The following is a 20,321-nucleotide window of genomic DNA, read 5'->3' on the forward strand; positions in this document are numbered from 1 at the left end:
TAGTCTGAATCTGTAAGAAATAAAAAAACAAAACAAAACAAAAAAACAACTTGGTGCATAAACGTGTCTGAAATGAAAACAAATCCTTATTTAAACCAGAAATCTTTCTGACTGTTAAGATGCTAAAAAAGAAACACGAAATCTGAATAATACATGTAATTTGATTTGGAACATGACCACGGGAACACTGATATCTTAACCATTTCAACCCGAAGAAAAAGGTATAATGACATTGAGCTGTTTGTTTTTAAATCGAATTGTTCACGCGATTTTGAAAAAAAAAAAAATACATTATTGACAGCGCCACAGCACTGTCTAGTGCCGTGGAGGTGCCACGACACAGAAAAAGCAAAGCCCCCACATTTTTATTTGAGGGCGTAACTTCTTATGGATCCTGAAAAAAAGAACCTGCAAATGAAATTGACAAATACATTTGGCTTAGTGGCAAAATGCCTCATTCTCACTTGTTATTACGCTGTCGTAGATTTTTATGTAAGAACAAAAAAAAAAAAAAATCAGGTTCTCATGAAATACACTTTTCTAAAGTTATTAGGAGACAAGCTAATATTTTTATGTCACTCGCTTAGTGAGCAAGTCAACCATCAAATGACATCAAATCAAGTGTGCATGTATGTATTTTTGGTCAATATTGCCTCATAAAAAGGCCTAATAATGTGCGATGATCCTTTGATTTTATGCAAGCTAACAGAGGCACACGCTAACCTGCGCCACTTACACTACTTGATGTCGCTTGTTAATTTCTGTAATGTTTCCCACCGAAAAGGACGGAGCAAAAGGCAATGGATAATCAAAGCAAAGCTTCTCCTCCGGCAAGGTTTCCACAGGAAATCACGTCAAGCGGAAAATGATTTCAATTCATGGTCATGGTGATCTTCAACACTTTATTCAAGGTGCAGCCTCGGGACATTCTTGATTGTCGTACAAGTGCAAAAGAAAAAGGACAGCACTCAGTAGTAGGAGTAAAATAATGGCAAATGACAGCCCTTTTTTTAATAACTAAAACGATTCCAAGCCATTGCCTGGAGTACGATGGCTGTCAAAAAAGCAAAAAAAAAAAAAAAAAAAAAAGACGTATGCGTGTTTAAGCTTTGGACGAATCTTTCTAGGAAAATGGTGTCAATTTGGAGAGCTTGTGACAGCTAGTGACCTCTGCTGGCAGAAACAAGCACTGCAGTTGATTTGGAAAACCCCTTCCCTTCGAATTGCACATACAAACGCTCAAGCGGAATCCTATTACCACTACTATTTGCCTTCCTTATGCGGCAACAAGTTGCATTTGCTTTTCTATGGTGCTACCGTTTTACGGTGACATTATTCTAAACAAGCTTCCAAAAGAGCACGTAAAACCTGGACCCAAAGCACGGAATGTTACATAAAAGCACCAACACTACATCCAATGGGAAAAAAAGTGCACATAAGCCTGATTGCAGCAAGATTTTTATTTTTTTTTTTTTTTTGGGGGGGGGGGGGTCTTCACGGTCTGACATTGACTGCACAGCTGCCCTTGAAATCTTTAAAAATGGACGAGTGGACGTCGGCCACCAGCATCTTGGTCCCCGTCCTGTACGGGAGAAACTCAAACTGGACGCGGATGCGGTTGTTGCGAGACAAGTCGGGAAGTCTGAGGGGGATCAAACAATAACGCTGTTAGCATTTGTTTTCCTGCGTGACATGCGAAAAATTCCGTATCGATTGGAGAAACTGCAGTGGGGATTTGTCCCTGGCACTGAATGAGTTAAGTATCTGGGATCGAATGTCTAGACTCTTTAAAAAAAAAAAAAGCATGAAAATACGTCCCTGGCATTGAATGAGTTAAGTATTGTATCTGGGACTGAATGTCCGGACTGTTGAAAAAAAAAAAAAAAAGTGAAAACATGTCCCTGGCATGGAATGAGTTAAGTATCTCAATGTCTGGACTCATAAAAAAAAAAAAAAAAAAAAAAAAAAAAACAATAAATTACATCCCTGGCATTGAGAGGGGTAATGTCCTGGGACGAACTGTTCGCTTATCTTTTCAAATTAAGAACAAACCAACTGTAACATGGAGCAACTTACGAGGGGGCTGCTTCAAAACAAAATGGCTGACTTCCTGTCCGATTTGGGACACGGATCTTTGCGACCGATGTAGTTACGAACGACACGCCGACCCAATTTGGCGTCCTTTTTTTTTTCCTCTTTCCTTTGAGGTTGCGTTACCTGTATTCCAACTCCCTTCGCAGGAGTCCGCTTCCCGACACGGTCAGCGTCAAGCCCGTCAGGGTCTCCTGGAGGGGGTTCATGAAGACCACCTCTGCCGACGTCCACCGGAACTGACGGACAAAACCCGAAACCTGCCCGATGCGGAAAATTCATTTCTCCAATAAATGATAGGCGAGCATTTTTTTTGTCGAGAGAAAATATAGACAGAAAGCATTCTTTTCACGTTAAAACAAAACATATGTGACCAATCAAATAACAGCTGCACATGAGATCAAGATCTACCTACACCAAGGCATGGCGACTTCACCAAACTTGTAGTTCCAACTAAGGCCCGAGGAGGACGCTGTTTAGCGAGAACCTAACTTCCGTGGTGAGAGCGAGGGCGTTCATACTCGGCCAGTACGTCAAACGGAAATTGTTCTCTCCTTTCCTCGGTGTCGGAACACAAATTGACAGATAGCGAACGGTCTCCGAGAGAAATCAAGAGTAAATTTGAGCCGTTTACTGCGATCTCGGAAGATCTTGTAAAACTGAAACGTACAGCATGAAATGTAGAGTACTAACACGTTTTATGCTGCGTGGCAATTTATGGCTATACACTTTGAAGACCCCACAAGCAGCACTACGTTGGAACACGGCTAAAAGTTGACTTTTCATTTTTCGGCCCCTTTAAGAGTCCTCAAGCGTCAAACTCCAGCGCAAGACGGTGGATGTTTTCTTGGCCGCGCACCTGATTTCAATGACGGGGATCATTACGAATCTCCTGCGGGGCCCGCGGGCGAGCTACTCGTTTCAATGGCTGCGGAGAAAAACGTTGAAAAACGTGCGGGTGGCGGGCCCTCGAGGACTGGACTGACACGGTTCGAGACCGAGTTGAAAACAAAAGAAAAAACGACTGGACCGAACGTCCGGACTTACACTGACAGCGACGGCGGGGTCGCGCAATACGACGTCGTCCTCCGCCAGGTACTTTTTGTCGGGATGCCGCTTGTCCGTCACCACGGCCGACACCTTCAAGCTGTCGGCGCGCATCATGTGCCTGACGTACGAACTCGCGGGGATGATGATGGGCAATGACAACTCTGCAAAAAAAACAACAAAAAAACAAAGCGCTTTGTGCTCAATGCGACACTTTCCGTGTTGTCTGGCCTTGTTGTCACCCGACGTCAAACAAAATAGCCAAATGTCCCAAAACGCTCAGTGCCATCAGCCCTATCCATACATAAAAAAAAAAAAAAAAATAGGGGAGGAGACCTACACCCCCGTATGTACAAAAAATGTAAAAAAAATGCGATAATAAAATCCCGAAATTGAAATACGATTCAACGTATAATTTATTATGTTCTAATTTGACGACTTTTGCACGCTGGGAGTCCGGGCTAAGCCAATCCTCGAAAGGCTTGCAAAAGTTGGCCGCGAGCGACCACGGCGGTTTCCGACGTGTCCATTTGCGCCATCCCGAATCCTGCGTTCTGAGCCACGCCCCCCCCCCCCCCCCAAAAAAAAACAAACAAAAAAAAACAAGAAGAAGAAAACCTCGGTCGGGCCGCAGCGTCTCGTCCAGGACCTGAGACTGGACGGTGGCCACAAAGGTGCCGTTGTAGCGCATGGCCTCCACGGCCACGCGGATGCCGAGCTCCCTTTCCGCTCCGCTCTCGCTGCTCATCGCCAGCTTCAGTCGCACGTCCTTGCCGTACTCCGGCACCGACACCTGCCGCAACCAAAGGAAATAACCCGGAGCGCCGTTTGGTTTTTCCCGCCCCGATCGCAGCTCGCCGCGTCGACAGTACGCGACAGGGATGAACGCAGAAGCCCCCTTTACGCCTCGGGTAGCCGGCCTGAAGCGCCACACGGTCCGTCGCGTTTTCAAGAAGAAAGGCAAACCTCGTCAAAGCGAATGATCAGCTGCGGCGGGGGACGCGGGGGGCCGTCGGGCGAGCCCTCTTTGTCGTCGCCGACGGCGTAGCGGAACACGGCGCGCTCCTCTTCCGAGCCTGAAAGGCGCCGACAAATCCGGGCGTCAACAGCGCGCGCGGCAGAGCCGCGCCGTGACCGGCGCTCGGTCCAAACCGCCGCCAGCTACTGAGCGCTAGCGGCTTCAAAAATGGTCAAAAAGTGCCGGACCCAACGCAGGAGTACGATGTGATTTTTTTTCTTTAACTAGGCAAATGCTTTGAGCAAAAAAAAAAAAAAAAAAAAAAAATCGGACAACTGGGTTCTTTCTAGTCAAAGGATAAATGCATACCGAATTCCAGCAATCAGAAGTTGCCAATTATATTTCAGCAAATTCCGGAGTCGTATCAATAATCGTATTACGTTAACGTTGTCGTTGTAAAACAACCCCCAAAGCATTTCTAGTGAGTTTGCAGTTGATTTAAGACAACAAAGCGGTTTGAACTTCAATGACAGGAAAGTAAGTCAGTTCTTATACTGTGATTTGGATTTTCAAACGTGAAAAAATGGCTTTTCATCTCGTTAGGAGAAAAAGACGGGACTATTTTCAGCAAAAAAGCCGCAGATCTAGCGTAGGGTTGTGCGTGTCGTCTTTGGGGACGCTCACCCTCCCTGTGCTTGTAGTTCCTGGTGATGTCCACCCGCTTGTCGTAGCCCACCGCCTTGGTGGAGACGCTCTTCCCGACCCGCTTGGTGTCCGAGGATAACTTCTCGTCGGTGCCGTCGGCCTTAGTCTGAGACGAAGAAAGCGCGCGGCCGCCGGCCGGGGCCGTCACGCGGGAGGGAGACTTTGGGAATAGGGGCGGAGGCTCGCCCTCACCAGCCAGTCCACGCAGTCGGCGTTGACCTCGGCGAAGACGAAGGGGACGTCGTACGGGAGCTCCGTCTCGCCCTTAAAGACGGCCGCCACCGAGGCCGGGCCGCACTGGAACAAGCCTGAGCCGGACGGGACGCGAGGGCGGGCGGGGGGGTCCGAAGGTCCGCGTCAAGGCAGGGACGGAAAGGAAAGCGAGCGCTTTGACGGGTTTTTCGCAAATTCGCTCGGGCGCTTCTCGCGACTCGAGGACCCGAGGACCGACCGTCGCTGGGCTCCTGCGGCGTGGCGTCCAGAACCTGCCAGCCGTCGTATTTGCCGCCGGCCCTCAGGTCGGGTCGCTTCATCCACGACTCCACCCACACGTGATAGTTCCTGAAACCGCCGCGCGCGTTTACAAGGCGGGCGCAAACGGGAAGCGCTCGCGCTCACCCACCAGATGCTGTCGGCCGACTCCTTGCGCGCGGCCCCCTCCTCGGCGTGGTAGACGTCGATGGTGAGGCTGGCGTCGGTGTCGTGCGCCGACACGAAGTTGGAGACCACGCGGGTGGGAACGCCCAGCAGACGCATGACTGCGGCGAAGACCGAGCGCGTCAAAAAGTCCCTCAAATAGCTTGACGGGTCAAACGGATTTGTGAAAAGCGGGCAATAATTCATTCGACGGATGGGTCGTTTTACAAATACCGCATTTAGTTCAATAACCGCGCATTTGATCAAACATCGATTTGATCAAAGATATTTAGTGGTCGTTTCTTGAATTTTGCTCGCATTGTTGAAATGCTGCACCGACGCAACAGTAACGCGCCTTGCACTTACCCCCCGGTGGAGGGTAAAATACCGGTTCAAAATCAAGCCTGAGATATTAGTGAATCGTGCCAGCTTGACGGTAGATTTTCTCGGCACCAAGAAAATACTTACTCCATTTTTTTTTCTTAAAACAAGAAAATGTGGCAGCGCGGGAGGGAGGTCGCCAGGGTGGCCGGAAGCGGCCCGGCCTCACCTGAACACATGACGCCGGCAAAGACCCAGCACTGGCCGTACTTGACGGGCCGGTGGCCGTTGTCGTTCCAGGCGGCGAGGATGTCGTGGCTGCCGCTCCAGTGGGAGGGCGACAGGCCGCCGGCGAAGGAATCGGACCAGTTGCCCATCACCACGCCGGGGTCGTCCGGGCTGTTGATCTAGCCGGGGCCGGACCGGACCAAACCGGAGCAGGTGAGACGGCGGCGGCGGCGCCGAGGCCGCGGCCCGGGGGAGACCTACCATGGCGCTGACCACGCGGCCCACGTAGGCCGGGTCGCCGCGGGAGGCCACGTCGCCGCCGGGGTCTTTCTGGTGCTTGCGATTCTTGTCCAGGACTCGCAGGCAAATATCCACCATGTCCTCTTCGAACTGCAAGGAAAACTAAAGTCCCGTCCGCATCCCAAACAGAAGCAAAGGTCCGCTCTGGCCGTAGCTCGTCATGATCGGCCTTTTCCCGCGACGGAATAGAATAGAATAGAATAGAATAGAATAGAATAGAATAGAATAGAATAGAAGGAAAGCTTGTATACGAGTTTTTCTTTCTTTCCCCAGAATAGAAAAGAATAGAATGGCTTTTTTGTCATCGTGCACAGGTATACGCAGTCCAACCAAATTGGAAGCGCTGTTTCAATTGGTGCGCGTGAATAAAATGAACAACAAATAGAATAAAGGATACGTCAATAAATACAGCGCGGTGAAAAGAAAAACAATACAAAGAATAAACCGAACGGGATCAAAATAACCTCGGGCCAAATTTCGGACTTCGATTGGATCTCGATCTCGAGCGTTGAGCTGTCCGTGGCGGTGGGTAAAAAGGTTGGGGAAGGATGCAGATGGACGACTGAATCCTTTCAAATGGACAAACTTATTCTAGGACGTACGTGCCCAAAGTCCCAGTTGAGAGGCGAGATGTAATCATAACTTCCTCTGTAGATGATTCCTTGTTCATTCAGCACGTATTCTCGTCTCTCCTGCTCGTCCGGCATGAACACCGAGTCTCCTGCGTGGGCCGCAAAAAAGAAACCAAAAAACATGAAACAGACAAAACGGAGCGGCTTTTTCTTTTGGGACCACAGATGTTGTTACGTCCAAAGGAAATCCAGCCAAATATTCGCTTACAGCAACTAATACTCGCGTAAAACATTTTTTTCTTCCAGAACCCAGACGTTCAATCTCATGCGCGCTTAGATGCGCATTTTTATACCATTGCTGCGCGTGCGTAGTTTGTTTGAAGGCGTGTGCGGCGAGGCGACTTGAGCCGGAGCTTACCCGAGAACCAGGGGTTGAAGAGCACCACCAGCGTGGCCAGCACCTGGTCCTGGCCCCACAGGGAGCCCTTCAGAGTGTACTTGCCGACGGGGGCGTCGGCCGGCGGCGTGATCAGCAGCTCCAGGCTTTGGACCGCGAAGCCGGGGTCCAGCCGGGCCGTCCACGCCCCCTCGGGCGAAGCCCCGCGCGCCATCACGTCCGGCGGGCCGAAGCGACACGCCGTGCCCTTCTCCTCGGAGGCGTGAATTCCTGCGGGAAGGGAAGGAGGCGTCCAGCCTTCGCCGCATTCGACGCCGAAGGCGCGGCCGGCCCGCGGGGAGCTCCGGATTTGGCCCGCGAGGGCCTGGCGCCGGACCGATCCTTCCATCGGCTTTGGCGGCGATAAAAGACTTTGTCCAGTCATTTCAAGCAATTTGAGGAAAAAAATCTTATGTTACACGGGGGGAGTTCGTTTACTTTATCTTTTCTATATATTTTTTTTCCCGACGATATATTTACAGTTGCCCGCCTACTGGAAGCAGGCTGGAGCGAGCAACAAAAATCTACATTCAGTTGGACTTGCATTTTTGGAAGTCATTTCAGCTTTCATAAAGTAGAGCCACTTTTTACATGTAAATAGTTTAATCCCTTCCAAGCTGCCCAAAATGCCCCTGAACCCTTTAAATATCATGAAATAATATAAATGCATCAAAAACAGTAACAAATACATCTTAGAATGACATAATAATCCAAATGTATCCCGAGGTTGACAATATGACTGCAGTTCGCTTGTTTGCCCTGAGATGGTGCTGGTGAGTTGGCGATGAGTGCGGCGAGACACACCTTTAGGACATTTAATTTGTACCTTTTTACTTGACATATCCAGTGATCCGGGAATCAAGTCCACAGGAGCAATAACATTTATTTGGGGGATATTTTGAACATGTGAGTCGACTTGAGTTTCATTTGGGGTCAGGCCAAGTGCTTCCTGTGTGATGTCATTGCTAAAGTGCAAACGACGCGCTACCAACGCCCAAAGCGGTCTGTTACATACGCGGTTTTATGAATCTTGAATTTTGTCCCGTTACCAGAGACAATATTTTTCCGCCGGGGCGCTCCATAAGCTGAAATTGTTCCGAACGAGGCGTTCTCAAGTAGTGGTACAAACGCTGGAAATTGGGGCCGGCTTTGTGGCGAGCGCTTACCCCCGGTGGAGGCGTCCAGGACCAGGGAATCCAGGCCCTGCTTGAAAGGCCTGCTCAAGGTCAAGGTGAGCCTGAAGGCCTGCCCCCTGCGGACGGTCAGCCGGTCTTCAGGAAGCTCGTCGGTGTGATGCTCACTGTGGTTGCGCTTGGCGTGCACGTCCACGCCCTGGAACACTGACGCGCACAACAGCAACACAAACAAGTCTTATGTCTTGGAACTTGCAAATTCTCGCGGAAAGGGGAAAGTGCTTGCGGAACTTTGGAACAGATTCAGCAAGGGGTCTTTGTTGTTTATTTGCAGGAAGACGGTGACTGGACCAGGCAAAAATAATTTTCAAAAAACCTTGACACCCCAATGCCACAAGGTGGTGCCAAAGGACTGCATGTCTAAAAAAAGATCTTTGGTAGAGTTCTTCGGCACTGAGAGGCTACAAATCGGGGAGTTAAGACTACTTTTGTCTCAAGGAAGCTTTTCAACTCACTTCCTTGATAACAAGATAACGGAGCCGAGCCTGCGTTTGTCACGCGATACCCAAAAGATTGGCGTGTGCGTGCGTGAGCCCCTGCTTTTTGATTCACGGTAGGGACCAAACTCGGGTTTTACTGTTTTTGTGGCGCCCATTCTGTCGGACCCCACAGTCCCACCTCTTTTTTGAAGGTCAAGACATGCTTTTAGCAGGGGGGGCAAACAAACGACCCGCGGGGGGGGGGGGCAAACAAACGGCCCGCGGGCCCACAAAAAAGGTTGAATCCGGCCCGAGAGATGATTTGCTCAAGTATAAAAATCAGCTGATTTTTTTTCAATCAATGGAAAGCCCCGAATGTTTCATGATTAATAGTAAAGTTCATGTTTTATTATTAGCAGTGACGTTATGCTCGTACTATTTTGAACAGTATTCAACTAATAATAAATGGTAAGCTGTTGTTCTGAAATGATTAGTATACAGCGTGTTTTTAATGGCATGGCCCACTTTCAGTTGGCGAGCGCTGTTTTAGATGATCGCTTGCAAGCGGTTCCGACTGAGGTCAGGGTCGAAGGCTAGAAAATGCATGACGCCAATGCGATGGCCCGTTACGATAAAAAAATCCCCCTTTGACTTATCAGGACGAGTCACCTTGCCTTCGGGTCGACTCCGCCTCTTCACTGAGATAAATTGCTATCTACATAGCTCGGAGCACATCCCGCCATAAAATGGAAACGATAGTGCAGCGTTGATGTAAAGAAAAGCAACGGGCAAGGAATTCCGGACAAACGGTATTGATGTTCCTTCAGAGGTAACGTTTAAAAACCGAACACAGGTTGCAGTAAGACCACAAGAAACGCCGCCTGCCCCCACAGTTGCGCGGGTCTGTAAACTGGATGGCAGACAGCGACTGCAAAGTTGCGCAACATTCGCAGGTGCATTCAACTCGCGACCCCACTTTTAGCGAAACGCTTGAGCGGAAGCGAAAGGCGCCAGACTCTTTCGGACTCACCCGAACCGTCGGCCAGCGAGCTCATGTTTGCGCTGCGCGGGGGTGTCCTGCGTCTCTCGCCGCCGACCGCGGAGGAGAGCTGGGAAGATCTGCAATGAGCGGCGAGCCCGCCGGCGTTTTATCAAGCGGCGGGAAGCCGGTTCGTCAGGTTTGGGAGGCATTCCGCTGCTCCAGATGTCCAAAGGTCACGCCCCGTAGCGTTGACGTCCTGTTGGATCGCTTACAGATTGCCGCGGCGCTCCGAAGAGCGCATCGCGCGCAACTCAGTCGCGGACGCTCAGACAACTTTCACGCAGGCGGGCGGCGACTCAAAAGGAACGTTGCCAGCAATTGGCCATCTTCTCCGTTTCCTTTTCGCGGCCATTGAAGAAGAGGCCAACTCCCGCAGACTCTGACGAGAGCGCCGCCCGGTGCCGCGGAAGCGCTATCGCGCTTCACGCGGCAAAAGCCCAGCCCGTTCCCCGCCCGGGGTCGGAGCGGGCGCCTTTTCGGGCGCGGCGTCCCTTCCAATAGTTGCGCGTGGGTTATCCCGGATTTGTTATGCAATCGCTTAGGCTGCTATCAAAATCAAATCAAGTTTATTTGTTTAGCCCTGAATCGGCCATCTTAAAGGGCTTCACTGGTGACTTCTTTTGCAACAAAGAAGAGGCACAGAGACTAAGCACACAACGGCGTCCGTGCGTGAGAAAGAAAAAATGCCTTCTCGCCTTCTTTGTGTCTAGTTCCTCACAAATGTCTCATGCCAGGTGAAGGTGAAATCATCGCGCCCCCGCCCCACTATTTGAGTAGGCCTGATCAAACAGGACGGCGTATACTGCACTTGTCCATACGGGGGCGGAGCTACATAGTGGCCTCGGGGAAAATTGCATTTGATTGATAGTGCATGCAGGCCAAATTTTTAGATCATACATAAAGTGGCTATTAAAATATAAGTGCAAGATTTGCTGGCTTCTGTCTGTGAAAATGAAAGTGAGGTATTGATGCATTCTAATTCTGAACCGGATTAACTTGAACTCTTTCAGTGCCAAGCGGAAAAGTCAACTTCTGTTGAACATTTTCACTCATCCTTCAAGGCGAACAGAATATTGCGTGCCACGCCTGTGTAAAAATGGCCGCTATCGTATGAAAGCTCGACTTCTATTCCTTACTTAGAATTGCAAGTATGTAATACAACAATGCCATCCAGCGGTCACAGTTATCGCTACGGTGCTCAATCGGCCTATTAGATAAACGCCAGTCAAGGGTGTCGGCTACCCTCCATAAAAAAAAAAATTAAAAATTGGAATTGCATCTTTTTTTCGTGTTTCTTCCAGTATGTTTAAATGCGAGGTTTTTTTTTTTTTGCATTTGTTTCGTTGTAAGTTTGCTTCCATATGGTTTTTGTGATTGCATTTTTCGATGCACCTTTTTAAAGGTATGGCTCTTCGTCAAACTTTATTCTATTTATTGTTCATATTGATTTCACGTGCAAATATTTGAGCCAATTTCATTGTACACTTGCTATGAAATTGCACGACAAACGTTTTTTGGTTTGTTTTGAGCGGTCAGGGGTTATTTTATTTATAAGTAGCTCGATGGCTAAATTCCACGTTTGATTATATACAATTGTTTTTAAAAAGATATTTTTTTTCACATGCGCCGAGGGCTCAGGTAACATTTTAAAGATATTATTTGTAAATAAAAAAATTCTCTATATGAATTTTATTATCGACAACATGAACTTTTGACTGCTGAAAAATGGGCCGAGAAACGGGATCTTGAGACTTTTTGCCGATAAAAATAGCGGGGATATTTGACGTCGCCGCGGCGATATGGATTCGAGGGCCGCGGACTTCGAGCAGACTAGAATTTCCGCAATCGGCGGAGCTTTGCCACTCAATTTATTTTACTGACAAACTAACAGGAGGCCCGAAAACCCCCGAAGACGTCGAGTAGACGACTCACAGGAAAAAAAAAACCAAAAACCTCAGACACGCACAGGCATATTAGCTGTCCGGCCGAAGGAGATCTTGGACTTTTTGCAGGTTGTGGTCCACGGCTCCGTCCAAGAAGCGGAGCCAGGTCAGCTGGGCTTGGCCGCAGATGTGACTGGACCTGCTTCCCGGGACGCAAGGTGACAGACACAAAGATCGCGGCGTAAATCCCTCGGCGTGGAACGGTCACCAAGCGGGAAGGGGGCGGGAGGGGGGCGGTCGGGGGGCGCCCGAATGTTCCGCTTCCTCAGCAAAAAGGCGGCTCGCCTGCCTGACCCGACTCGAATTGTCGAAGGAGTGCCACTCCAAGCGCCGTTTCAAACAGGTTCCGCTCAACTCTTGTAGCTTAAGCATTTTTTTCCTCGTTTGAGTCAAAGATTTAAGCAAATGCTGCCAATACAGTGTCAAATGGAAGCCATATTTTCTCATTCATTTCAAATTATGGGGCCGATTTGTTAGATTCAAGCCAATTTTACCATGAGGCATTTTCTTAAATGAATCATTAATCGTAATTATCTTGTTGAAAATGACACCCGTGCAAAATTGTCATTTTAAATCAATCCCCAAATCATTTTCTACTTCCTTTAAGAAGTACAACGCGGTGGATTGAAGTAAAGGTAATTCTACCGCGTAATGTACCGGTAGGAAAACGTCGGCGTCTTGCTGTAAATGTTTCAAACGACGCTTATGAGTAAGTCCGTTGGCGGAATAGGATTCGGTTTCCGCTATCGTTTCCTAAATGAAGGAAAAAATGGTCTGGAGATCATTCAAAAGCATCTTTTTAGCGCAACGAAACCTCAATCGGAAAACGCCAGATTTGGCCTTTTTCCAGTAACGGTAAGAATATATTTCTTATTTCCCGGACGGGAAAACCACCCCAAACGATCACCCGATCAGAAAGTGACGCTCACCTGACCGTGGCCAGAAGCTGCTTCAGAAGAGACGCCAATTTCGACACCTGCAAAGGAAACGCACCATTGGCATTTTTGAAAATGAGCGTCGGTGGTAGTATTCCGGTAACAGTCGCTCCACGGACCGGCGGTTGGGGATCTCCGCCCTACATGATATACGGTTCGCCCGAGTGCTGACCGAAGACCGATTTTGATTATCGGGCTTCGGGTTGGCCAAAAATGCGCCTTTTAAAATCATTTCCTGCGAGGACGTAAAGTTCACATTGTGAATCAGTGAGTACGTGATGACTTCGAGCGATGTGATTCGCTTGTCGACAGCGGCAGTTAGATGAACTCTGTGCGTGTCATCTGGCATTTCTGGGAGCGTCCTGACATGACCCGCACGCAACCGGTTGCCGCCGCGCTTGAAATTTTCCCCGCTCGGGCCAGATTTCTCGGCCCGTTGAATTTATGAGACGGGGGAGTGTCGACATTCCGCAGTCCTCGCGTTAACACCATCGTTATGAATTCACCCTTCGACGAATGAATAATCGGGCGGCGCGGCCGCAAGACTGCTCAGCGCGTCCGCAAGACTGCTCAGCGCGTCCGCCGCGCTCGCGCGAGGGGGTCGCGGGTCGGATTCTGACTCCGGCCTTCCTTTGTGGAGTTTGCGTGCTCTCCCGTGCCCCCGTACTCCCGTTTCCTCCCGCATTCCCCAAAACACGCACGCTTGGGATATTTGGACACTCCGAATTGCCCCGGAGTGTGTTTGCGAGGGCGAATTCTCATTTGTCTCTGCGTGCCGTGCGATCGGCGGGCAACCGGTCGAGGGCGTGCATCGTCCGCAGCCCGAAGACGGCCGGGATAGGCGCCGGTAAGCCCGCGACTCGCGTGAGGGCAAGTACTTAAGAAAATGGACGGATGGATGAATTCGAAAAAAAAAGGGCCTCGGGTTCAAGTTTCCAACGCTGTGAAAACTTCCGCCTGGATTGTCTGTCATATGCAGAACACTTTTAAAACCGTTTTGCCTATTTCTTAAGACAAAATGTAGAAAAAAAAAAAAAGTCTTGCACAATACAATTTTCATTTTTATATAATCGAGGTTTGTGTAATTTAATCACCCGTGCGATCGCTCGCACAAGAATCCACGGGCGAGCCACCTGAATGCCTGCCGGGCGTGGATGCGTGCCTGAGATAATTGTGGATGTTTGTTTGTTTGTCTGTGTGGGATCATTTTGCGCGTTTGTTTGCGACCGGGTGTGAATGTGTGTGTTTTCTACACGGCGGGCCTCGTATTCCAGGTTAGTGGGGACGTCTTGTCCTTGCAGCGCCAAGGGAAGCACATGGATACGTTCCAAACTAAATAGGCAATAAGGAACACCTGGACAAGAGACAATCGGAGCAGGGAGCTGCCTGGTTAACACACGGGAGCGGGCAGACAAGGACGCGTCGACAAAATCAAACTAACACGAAACACGAACAAGGAAGAGCAACGAAAACCCAAACCGAACAAAGAACACTAACATAAGATTCGGAGGCGTTTTGGACGCTTCCCTAGGGTCCAGATTTGAGATAGGAAGAAAAAGCTGCATTTATGTCTGTTTGGACTCATTCGTGTACGTGTATAGGCTTGGCTTTGTGAGTGTGCTTTTTATACTCGTGAGGACCAATATGGAGTTTTTTTTTGTTTTTTTTAACCGACATGGCGAGGACATTTTGGAGAAGTGAGGACATTTACGCTGTCCCTGACAAGTTCAGATGTCTTTTTGAAGCCGCTTGTAGAGCGGCGGTCCCCAACCGCCGGTCCGCGGCCCGGAACCAGTCCGTGGATGGACTGGTACCCGGCCTAACCCCAAATGATGATGTTTTGGAATCCTTTAAGAGTTCATTGGGTTGTGCTTTGTTTGGCCTGATCTCTGTTTTTGGGCGCCACCTCTGGCCACTGTCGATAATGCATTTTGTAGTGGGGAAAAACAGTGTGGCTTCTCTGGTTGTGTCAAACAAAACAAAATCAATGTCATTTGTCTACATCAGGGGTGTCCAAAGTCGGTCCTCGAGGGCCGCTGTCCTACATAGTTTCCAGGTTTCTTTTCCTGACACACCTGATTCAAATGATCAGCTCATCAGCAGGCTCAGCAGAAACCTGATAACGATCCTGATCATTTGAATCAGGTGTGTCAGGAAAAGAAAGCTGGAAAACATGCAGGACATGTTTGTACATTTTCAAAAATATTTTCAAGACTCAAGCAAGCTGAGGGCTCCAAAGAATTTGGCGAAAATGGTGAGCTCATTTTATACTTTTTTATACTTTTTATACTTCCGGTTTGCTATCGACCCCACGGGCTAAAAAGAAGTCTGCGGGATCAAGGGCATTTTCCATTCGCGCGCCAGTACTATGGAATGCCCTACCTATGGAAGTTCGCGCAGCCACCTCGGTAGAAATCTTTAAATCCCGACTAAAAACACATCTATACTCAAAAGCATTTAGTTAAATTAGCCTGTCTGCAGCCTTCTTCTTTTTCTTCTTTTTTCCTGCCCCCCTCTTCCGGCCGGGAGAGGGGGCTAGCTAGATGGTGAGGGTTGACTTGACCGCCTCCATTGGGTCCTGCGCTGGTCGACCATCACGGGTTAGGAGTCTAGCCGTCTGCGGTCCACCTGGCTGGAATGCGGGATGGTTCCTGCCCAATGGCTTTGCCTGCTGTCAAGACATCGCTGCACTATATAGCACAATATGTTTTCTGTAATTTATATTGTTTCTGTGTTCGGTACATGCAGCATCCACTTCAACCTGTGGGCCTGGAAGGGGGCTCCTCCCACCTGTGGTCCCTTCTGGAGGTTTCTGATTTTCCCCAAATTGGGGTTTTTGAGTTTTTCCTTCCCCTTCTGGGAGCTTTGACAGGGGATGCTGTTGTGTACCTTACATTGAAAAGATGTCTCTGTATGACCTCTTTTCATTCTGTGAAGCCCTTTGAGACTTCGGTGATTTAGGGCTATATAAATAAAATTTGATTGATTGATTGATTGATACTTCCCCGAAAAAAAAGGTGGGGACCCCTTTTGTAATGTATAGCTTTGAATTGGATTGTGCTTGAGCTTAGGGTCGTGACGGTTATAAGGTTAGGGCCTAGGAAATTCATTCTTGTTAATAGATGTCCTCACAAGTATAGCCGCACAAACGTGTGTGTATTGCCTAAGGTGTATTTCGTCGCGTGCGTATTTGTTTGAGTTGTAGGCTTACGTGACTGTCCACGCCGCTGTAGTCCACTGGCGGATACAGACACAATGCTAGGTCATCAACTCTGTTAACAAGTAAAAATAACATGACAAGCATATTTGTGAGTGTTTTGTGGTCTTTTTTTTTTTTTAATAACAGCGGGCGTGTGGAAACAACGCTCTTTATTGAGCAGCATTTTTGTCAGCTGCAAAGCGCTGTTACTGGTTTACACATGGCACACAGTACTACAAGGCAATGCGCCAAAAAATGTGCGTGGGAGTAGCTGAGGTACTTTTACGCGTAGATGGATAAGTAGGTGAGTGGGTAGAAAAGAAAAAAAAAGAAACAGCTAGTGAAGTTGGCAGCAAGCAAAGTAGTTGAGCAGGTACTGTGTGTGGGCGTGCTGGTGATGCAACGGATGAGAAAAGTCCGTTTCAATCGGATCAAAGTCACGTAACTAATCATTTTTGGGGAAAAAATCAAAACGCAATAGAACATTGTCTTTGGTCGTGACTTTTGAAAACACTTTTGCACAATAAATAAAATACCTTCTTGTAGTATATGCATGGACTACAAATGAAAAGAGCTGCATATTTGAGAATTAGTTCATAAAGGCAGGGTTTATTCTTTCTTTTGATTCATTGACATCCTGAACACGATAACGGTGGACAGAAGCAGAATTATTTGATTAAAGTACTGTAAATCTACAGTATGGACGTGACTAGCTAGGTCACTGATGGTAATTACCGTAGATAAAATAGCAAAGTGATTTCACACCATCATTCATTTTGACATGCCGGCTTTTATAGATTGACAGAAAGCCCCGCATTGTTTCGACATTTGCGGTTATTAACGGTGAACGCGTCGAGGCTTTTTTTTTCTGTCCGAGGCGGCATTGTCCAACAGGATTTGAATGCAGCGCGTGGTCCGTCGGAGAGTTGAGGCGCATCATACGACGACGAGCCATTTTTTTTAATGTCCTGGACCAGAATTTGAAGGTGATTTTGTGCGTGCGAGACGTCGGTATGCGATGTGACGCGAAGGCATTGAAAAGTGGCGTCGCGATGACGAAGCGAGTCAACCGCTACGCTAGCGGCGTTGAACGTTTGCGAGTTGCTTTGCACGCGTTTACCCTGGGCTAATTTCCTTGACGGCGTCGACCAGGTCGTCCAGCTGCGCCACCCTCTGCGGAGCGCCGGCGTCCCCGCGGGTCCTGACGGCCGCCGCGGTTTTCCTCAGGGAGGCGGCGGCCGCCTTCATCATCCCCTGGCAGGCGGCGACCGCGAGGCGGTCCCGCTCCGACCAGTACGTGTCCCGGTTGCCTCTAGCCCCCTCGCCGTCTTCCTCGCCGTCGAGAAGGTCGGCGAACGGGTCGTGCGCCTGGGACAGCGCCTGCAAGACGAACGTCGTGGTCGGGTCGGAGGCGGGGCGCGCCGAGTGACCGCCGCGCAGCGGATCGGGACGCACCTGCTCTAACTCCTCGATGGCGTCTTTCACGATGGCGCTCTGACCGGTTAGGAACAGCGCCGCCGCATCCTTATTGTCTGGAACGGAAACGCGAATACCAGACGAGCTCCGTGAGTCGGAAGCTAGGTACGCGAGTAGATGCCGAGTGTGTTCCCGGAACGGTATCCAGGCGGTAAGGAAGGCGGGCTTGACTTTTTGGTCGCCGGTAGACGCGGGAAAGAAAGCGGCTCGGTAAGAAGCCGGCTTAGTAGATAGGTGGCTGGCAGTCCGTATCCGGGTAGGAATGTGGGCGCGACGCGCTGGTCGGTGGGTAAGCCGGTGGGCGGCAGGGTCACTCACCCCGAGGTAGGCGAGCGAAGCGGTCGCACGCTGACCACACGCCTCCGGTGGACGTCAGCTGCTCCTGAGTCAGACTAGAAGGAGAAAAGCCATTCCCTCGGCGCCCCGAAGTCGTGGGGCCTTCGCTGCGGGGCCTTCGCTGCGGGGCCTTCGCCGCGCGTACCTCTGGAGCGGCGAAGTGAGTATGACCTCCAGGAGCTGCGTCAACCCCTCCAGCACCTGCACGGCGGCGTCTCGGACTTGCTGGCGCAGACAGACGCCTAAGATGCGGGCGGTCCGAGAAACAAGGTCGAGCGGCAATATTTCCTGTCATTTTCCCGCAAGCTTTCTCGGAGAACAAGTTGACCGGGCAACATTTCATCTTCCGAGCTGGTGGCGCCCCATTCAAATACGAAGGGAAATGCGGCACCCCTTGCTGTCCGTAATGAAAAACGGCCTAAGTCTTACACACCATCCCTTCAAAAGGGACACGTGCAAGATTGAGACTGTTTTTCATTCAAAAGGAATACGTTACATGATTATAGATTTCAAAAACTTGCAAATAAATGTGTATGTTTGAAATATAATGGTAGGTCTAGTTATCTTGAAATAATATTCCATGGGGGGGGGCGCCACTTCTCCGGAGGGGGCCGTGTTTGTCAGCGCTACGGACGATAGTAAATGCGGCACCTCCTGCTGTCCGTAATGAAAAAGGGTTTAAATCTTACGCGGTGTCCCTTTTAACCTCCAATTTGATTTCTTAATGCGTATTATACCGATTTGTCTTCGCGGCCACTTGATAGCGCCGCATACCGAATGACGCAACGTGAAGCCTCCACCCAGGTGCAGGTGGCTTGACTGGAAATATTGAATGGTCAAGAAGCTTCATTTGTTATTGGTAAGAAGCTGACGCGTTCCACCTCGCGCAAGGTAAAAAGTGGATGACGCCCACGTGAGCGAGTTTTCCACAGTACTGGAGCAGGGCTAGCGGCGATGGCGTCTTTTGAGCCGTCCGACTAATTCTGCCTTTTCCTTCTCCCATTTGTATAAACGGCAGCAACACCAAACCGGGGGTAAACGGAGGTTATGGATGGAAGTGGGATTTTTCTGCCCCGCGGGTTAGGGTTGCGCGCATTACCTCGGCTCTTGGGAAGCCAGTAATAAACGGTGGAGAGACTAAGGACGCTCTTGAGGACCGAGTCGGCCAACTGCTCTCCATCCTGCGGGTCAGAAAACGACGAGATGAAGATGCTCGCAGGCTGCGCTGCTGGAACAGTGGCCAAATGTCCCGCCAATCGACTAACTTGCTGCGATGGGAGCGGGGGCTTGGAGAAGGCCAGGCTGACTTTGGTGGCTTCCTGAGATAGCACTTTCACCGCCTGGTCTGGAACACACGAGTTAGCAACAGCGTTAGAGTTGGACGTTAGCCTTGGATTGGTATGATTGCTTCCGATGAAGTACCCAACTCAAAGTGTCCCAAAAGTTAGAGAGGTCGAAGGCTCCGTCCGACGTATTGGACTCGCCATCTGAGACAAAAGCACAACTTGTTCTGTCACTCGCTCGTTCGGGTTTTCAAATTAATGGCGCGCACTACGTCTTGGACGTCATCGCGAAAGGGAGCGTCCCGCTAAAACTCGAGCGGCTAGCGCCTTAGCGTTCTTGGCTCCGTTTTCACGTCCCTACTTTCGATGTCATGTGTTGAACAACACTGAATGTGACGTCGGAGGTTTAGCTCCGCGTTCCACCAGCGAGCCCGACAATGCTAACAACGCTAATGTTGGCATTTTTAGTTCGGCCAAACTGACCTCGAACCCGAGCCGCGACGCACTGAATGGAGTTGAGCAGGTTACGGAAAGGCAAGCGAACGTTTTGCGCCGCGTTGTCTTCCGCGTCCATGTCGGTCCGGCTTCCCCAAAAAGTTCCCAGCGGACGCGTGTTGTTGTGGAACTGAAATTTGCCAGCACTTTTGCTCGTGGGACGCCGGAAGCCACCACTCGCGACCGGAAGTTGGTGGTAAACACGAAACGTTAGCTTTGGCGACATCTCGAGGTCGCTTGTCAAAGTAAACGTTTGCACGTGCCGTATTTATTGTCTATCATTGCCAATAGTCTATGCGGCAATTAAGTTCATGTCTATTGTAAACACGTCTTGTCACAATCTAGATCATTTTCGAATCGCCTCTTTGAAAAATGACTAATTCATGGAATTGATTGGATTTATCGCCCAGCCCTAGTTTGTATGTAACATATAGAATATTTCATGAATACATGACGTGCATATGGGAGACCGCATCTGAATCGCATTTGATTTCAATGACATGTCCCCACTATGATAGCAGTGCTGTGATATTGCCAAGCGTGCTTTACACGATGTCACCCATGACCCCCTCGCTCATTCTCACACACTATGTCGTCATCATTGTCACCCTTAATGCTTCCCGCAATCACCACTCACATCATCGTTTCCCGTATGTAGGGGGTACACGCTGGACACCAAGAGGGGGCAGCAGAGGACTTCGACTTT

The 20,321-nt window shown here is 49.5% G+C and overlaps 2 protein-coding genes across 5 annotated transcripts; both read right to left on the reverse strand.

The window, feature by feature from the left end:
* Window positions 1-888: 888 nt before the first annotated feature.
* Window positions 889-10,082, reverse strand: tgm8 (transglutaminase 8). Its single transcript, XM_088423026.1, has 15 exons — window positions 9,937-10,082; window positions 8,461-8,634; window positions 7,277-7,525; window positions 6,889-7,007; window positions 6,248-6,376; window positions 5,988-6,165; window positions 5,424-5,559; window positions 5,253-5,362; window positions 4,994-5,109; window positions 4,781-4,907; window positions 4,105-4,214; window positions 3,757-3,931; window positions 3,139-3,302; window positions 2,218-2,351; window positions 889-1,642 (listed from the first exon to the last, which is right to left on the reverse strand). Exons 1-15 carry the CDS (start codon window positions 9,959-9,961, stop codon window positions 1,495-1,497), a joined length of 2,094 nt encoding a protein of 697 aa, XP_088279152.1. The 5' UTR covers window positions 9,962-10,082; the 3' UTR covers window positions 889-1,494.
* On the reverse strand, window positions 10,011-19,772 carry ccndbp1 (cyclin D-type binding-protein 1). Of its 4 annotated transcripts, none has more exons than XM_088423028.1 (12): window positions 19,604-19,772; window positions 19,265-19,324; window positions 19,103-19,182; window positions 18,937-19,018; window positions 17,983-18,079; window positions 17,820-17,893; window positions 17,481-17,557; window positions 17,146-17,405; window positions 16,038-16,098; window positions 12,821-12,867; window positions 11,915-12,033; window positions 10,011-10,144 (listed from the first exon to the last, which is right to left on the reverse strand). In XM_088423028.1, exons 1-11 carry the CDS (start codon window positions 19,692-19,694, stop codon window positions 11,922-11,924), a joined length of 1,041 nt encoding a protein of 346 aa, XP_088279154.1. In that variant the 5' UTR covers window positions 19,695-19,772; the 3' UTR covers window positions 10,011-10,144; window positions 11,915-11,921. The 4 variants fall into 4 exon arrangements, with proteins under 4 accessions (XP_088279154.1, XP_088279156.1, XP_088279153.1 ...); XM_088423030.1 differs by having other exon boundaries at window positions 11,915-12,030; window positions 19,604-19,770; XM_088423027.1 differs by lacking the exon at window positions 10,011-10,144 and having other exon boundaries at window positions 11,800-12,033; window positions 19,604-19,771.
* Between the last annotated feature and the right edge of the window lie 549 nt (window positions 19,773-20,321).

The sequence above is a fragment of the Hippichthys cyanospilos genome, chromosome 9 (assembly GCF_059441005.1).
Source record: "Hippichthys cyanospilos isolate Australia breed blue-spotted pipefish chromosome 9, RoL_Hcya_1.0, whole genome shotgun sequence".
Taxonomy (NCBI): Eukaryota; Metazoa; Chordata; class Actinopteri; order Syngnathiformes; family Syngnathidae; genus Hippichthys; species Hippichthys cyanospilos.

What these genes read in the sequence shown, in the direction of transcription:
- tgm8 (XM_088423026.1), bottom strand. Translation starts at nt 9,961, where the DNA reads ATGAGCTCGCTGGCCGACGGTTCGG. An exon ending in GACGCTGCGGCCCGACCGAG is followed by an intron (nt 3,303 to 3,756) that starts GTTTTCTTCTTC and finishes TTTTTTTTGCAG; the next exon opens with AGTTGTCATTGCCCATCATC. An exon ending in CGAAGGGAGTTGGAATACAG is followed by an intron (nt 1,643 to 2,217) that starts GTAACGCAACCT and finishes GATCCCCCTCAG; the next exon opens with ACTTCCCGACTTGTCTCGCA.
- ccndbp1 (XM_088423028.1), bottom strand. Translation starts at nt 19,694, where the DNA reads ATGGACGCGGAAGACAACGCGGCGCAAAACGTTCGCTTGCCTTTCCGT. An exon ending in ACAGCGGCGTGGACAGTCAC is followed by an intron (nt 12,868 to 16,037) that starts GTAAGCCTACAA and finishes TTTCCTTTGCAG; the next exon opens with GTGTCGAAATTGGCGTCTCT. An exon ending in CAGCTTCTGGCCACGGTCAG is followed by an intron (nt 12,034 to 12,820) that starts GTGAGCGTCACT and finishes CGTCCCGGGAAG; the next exon opens with CAGGTCCAGTCACATCTGCG.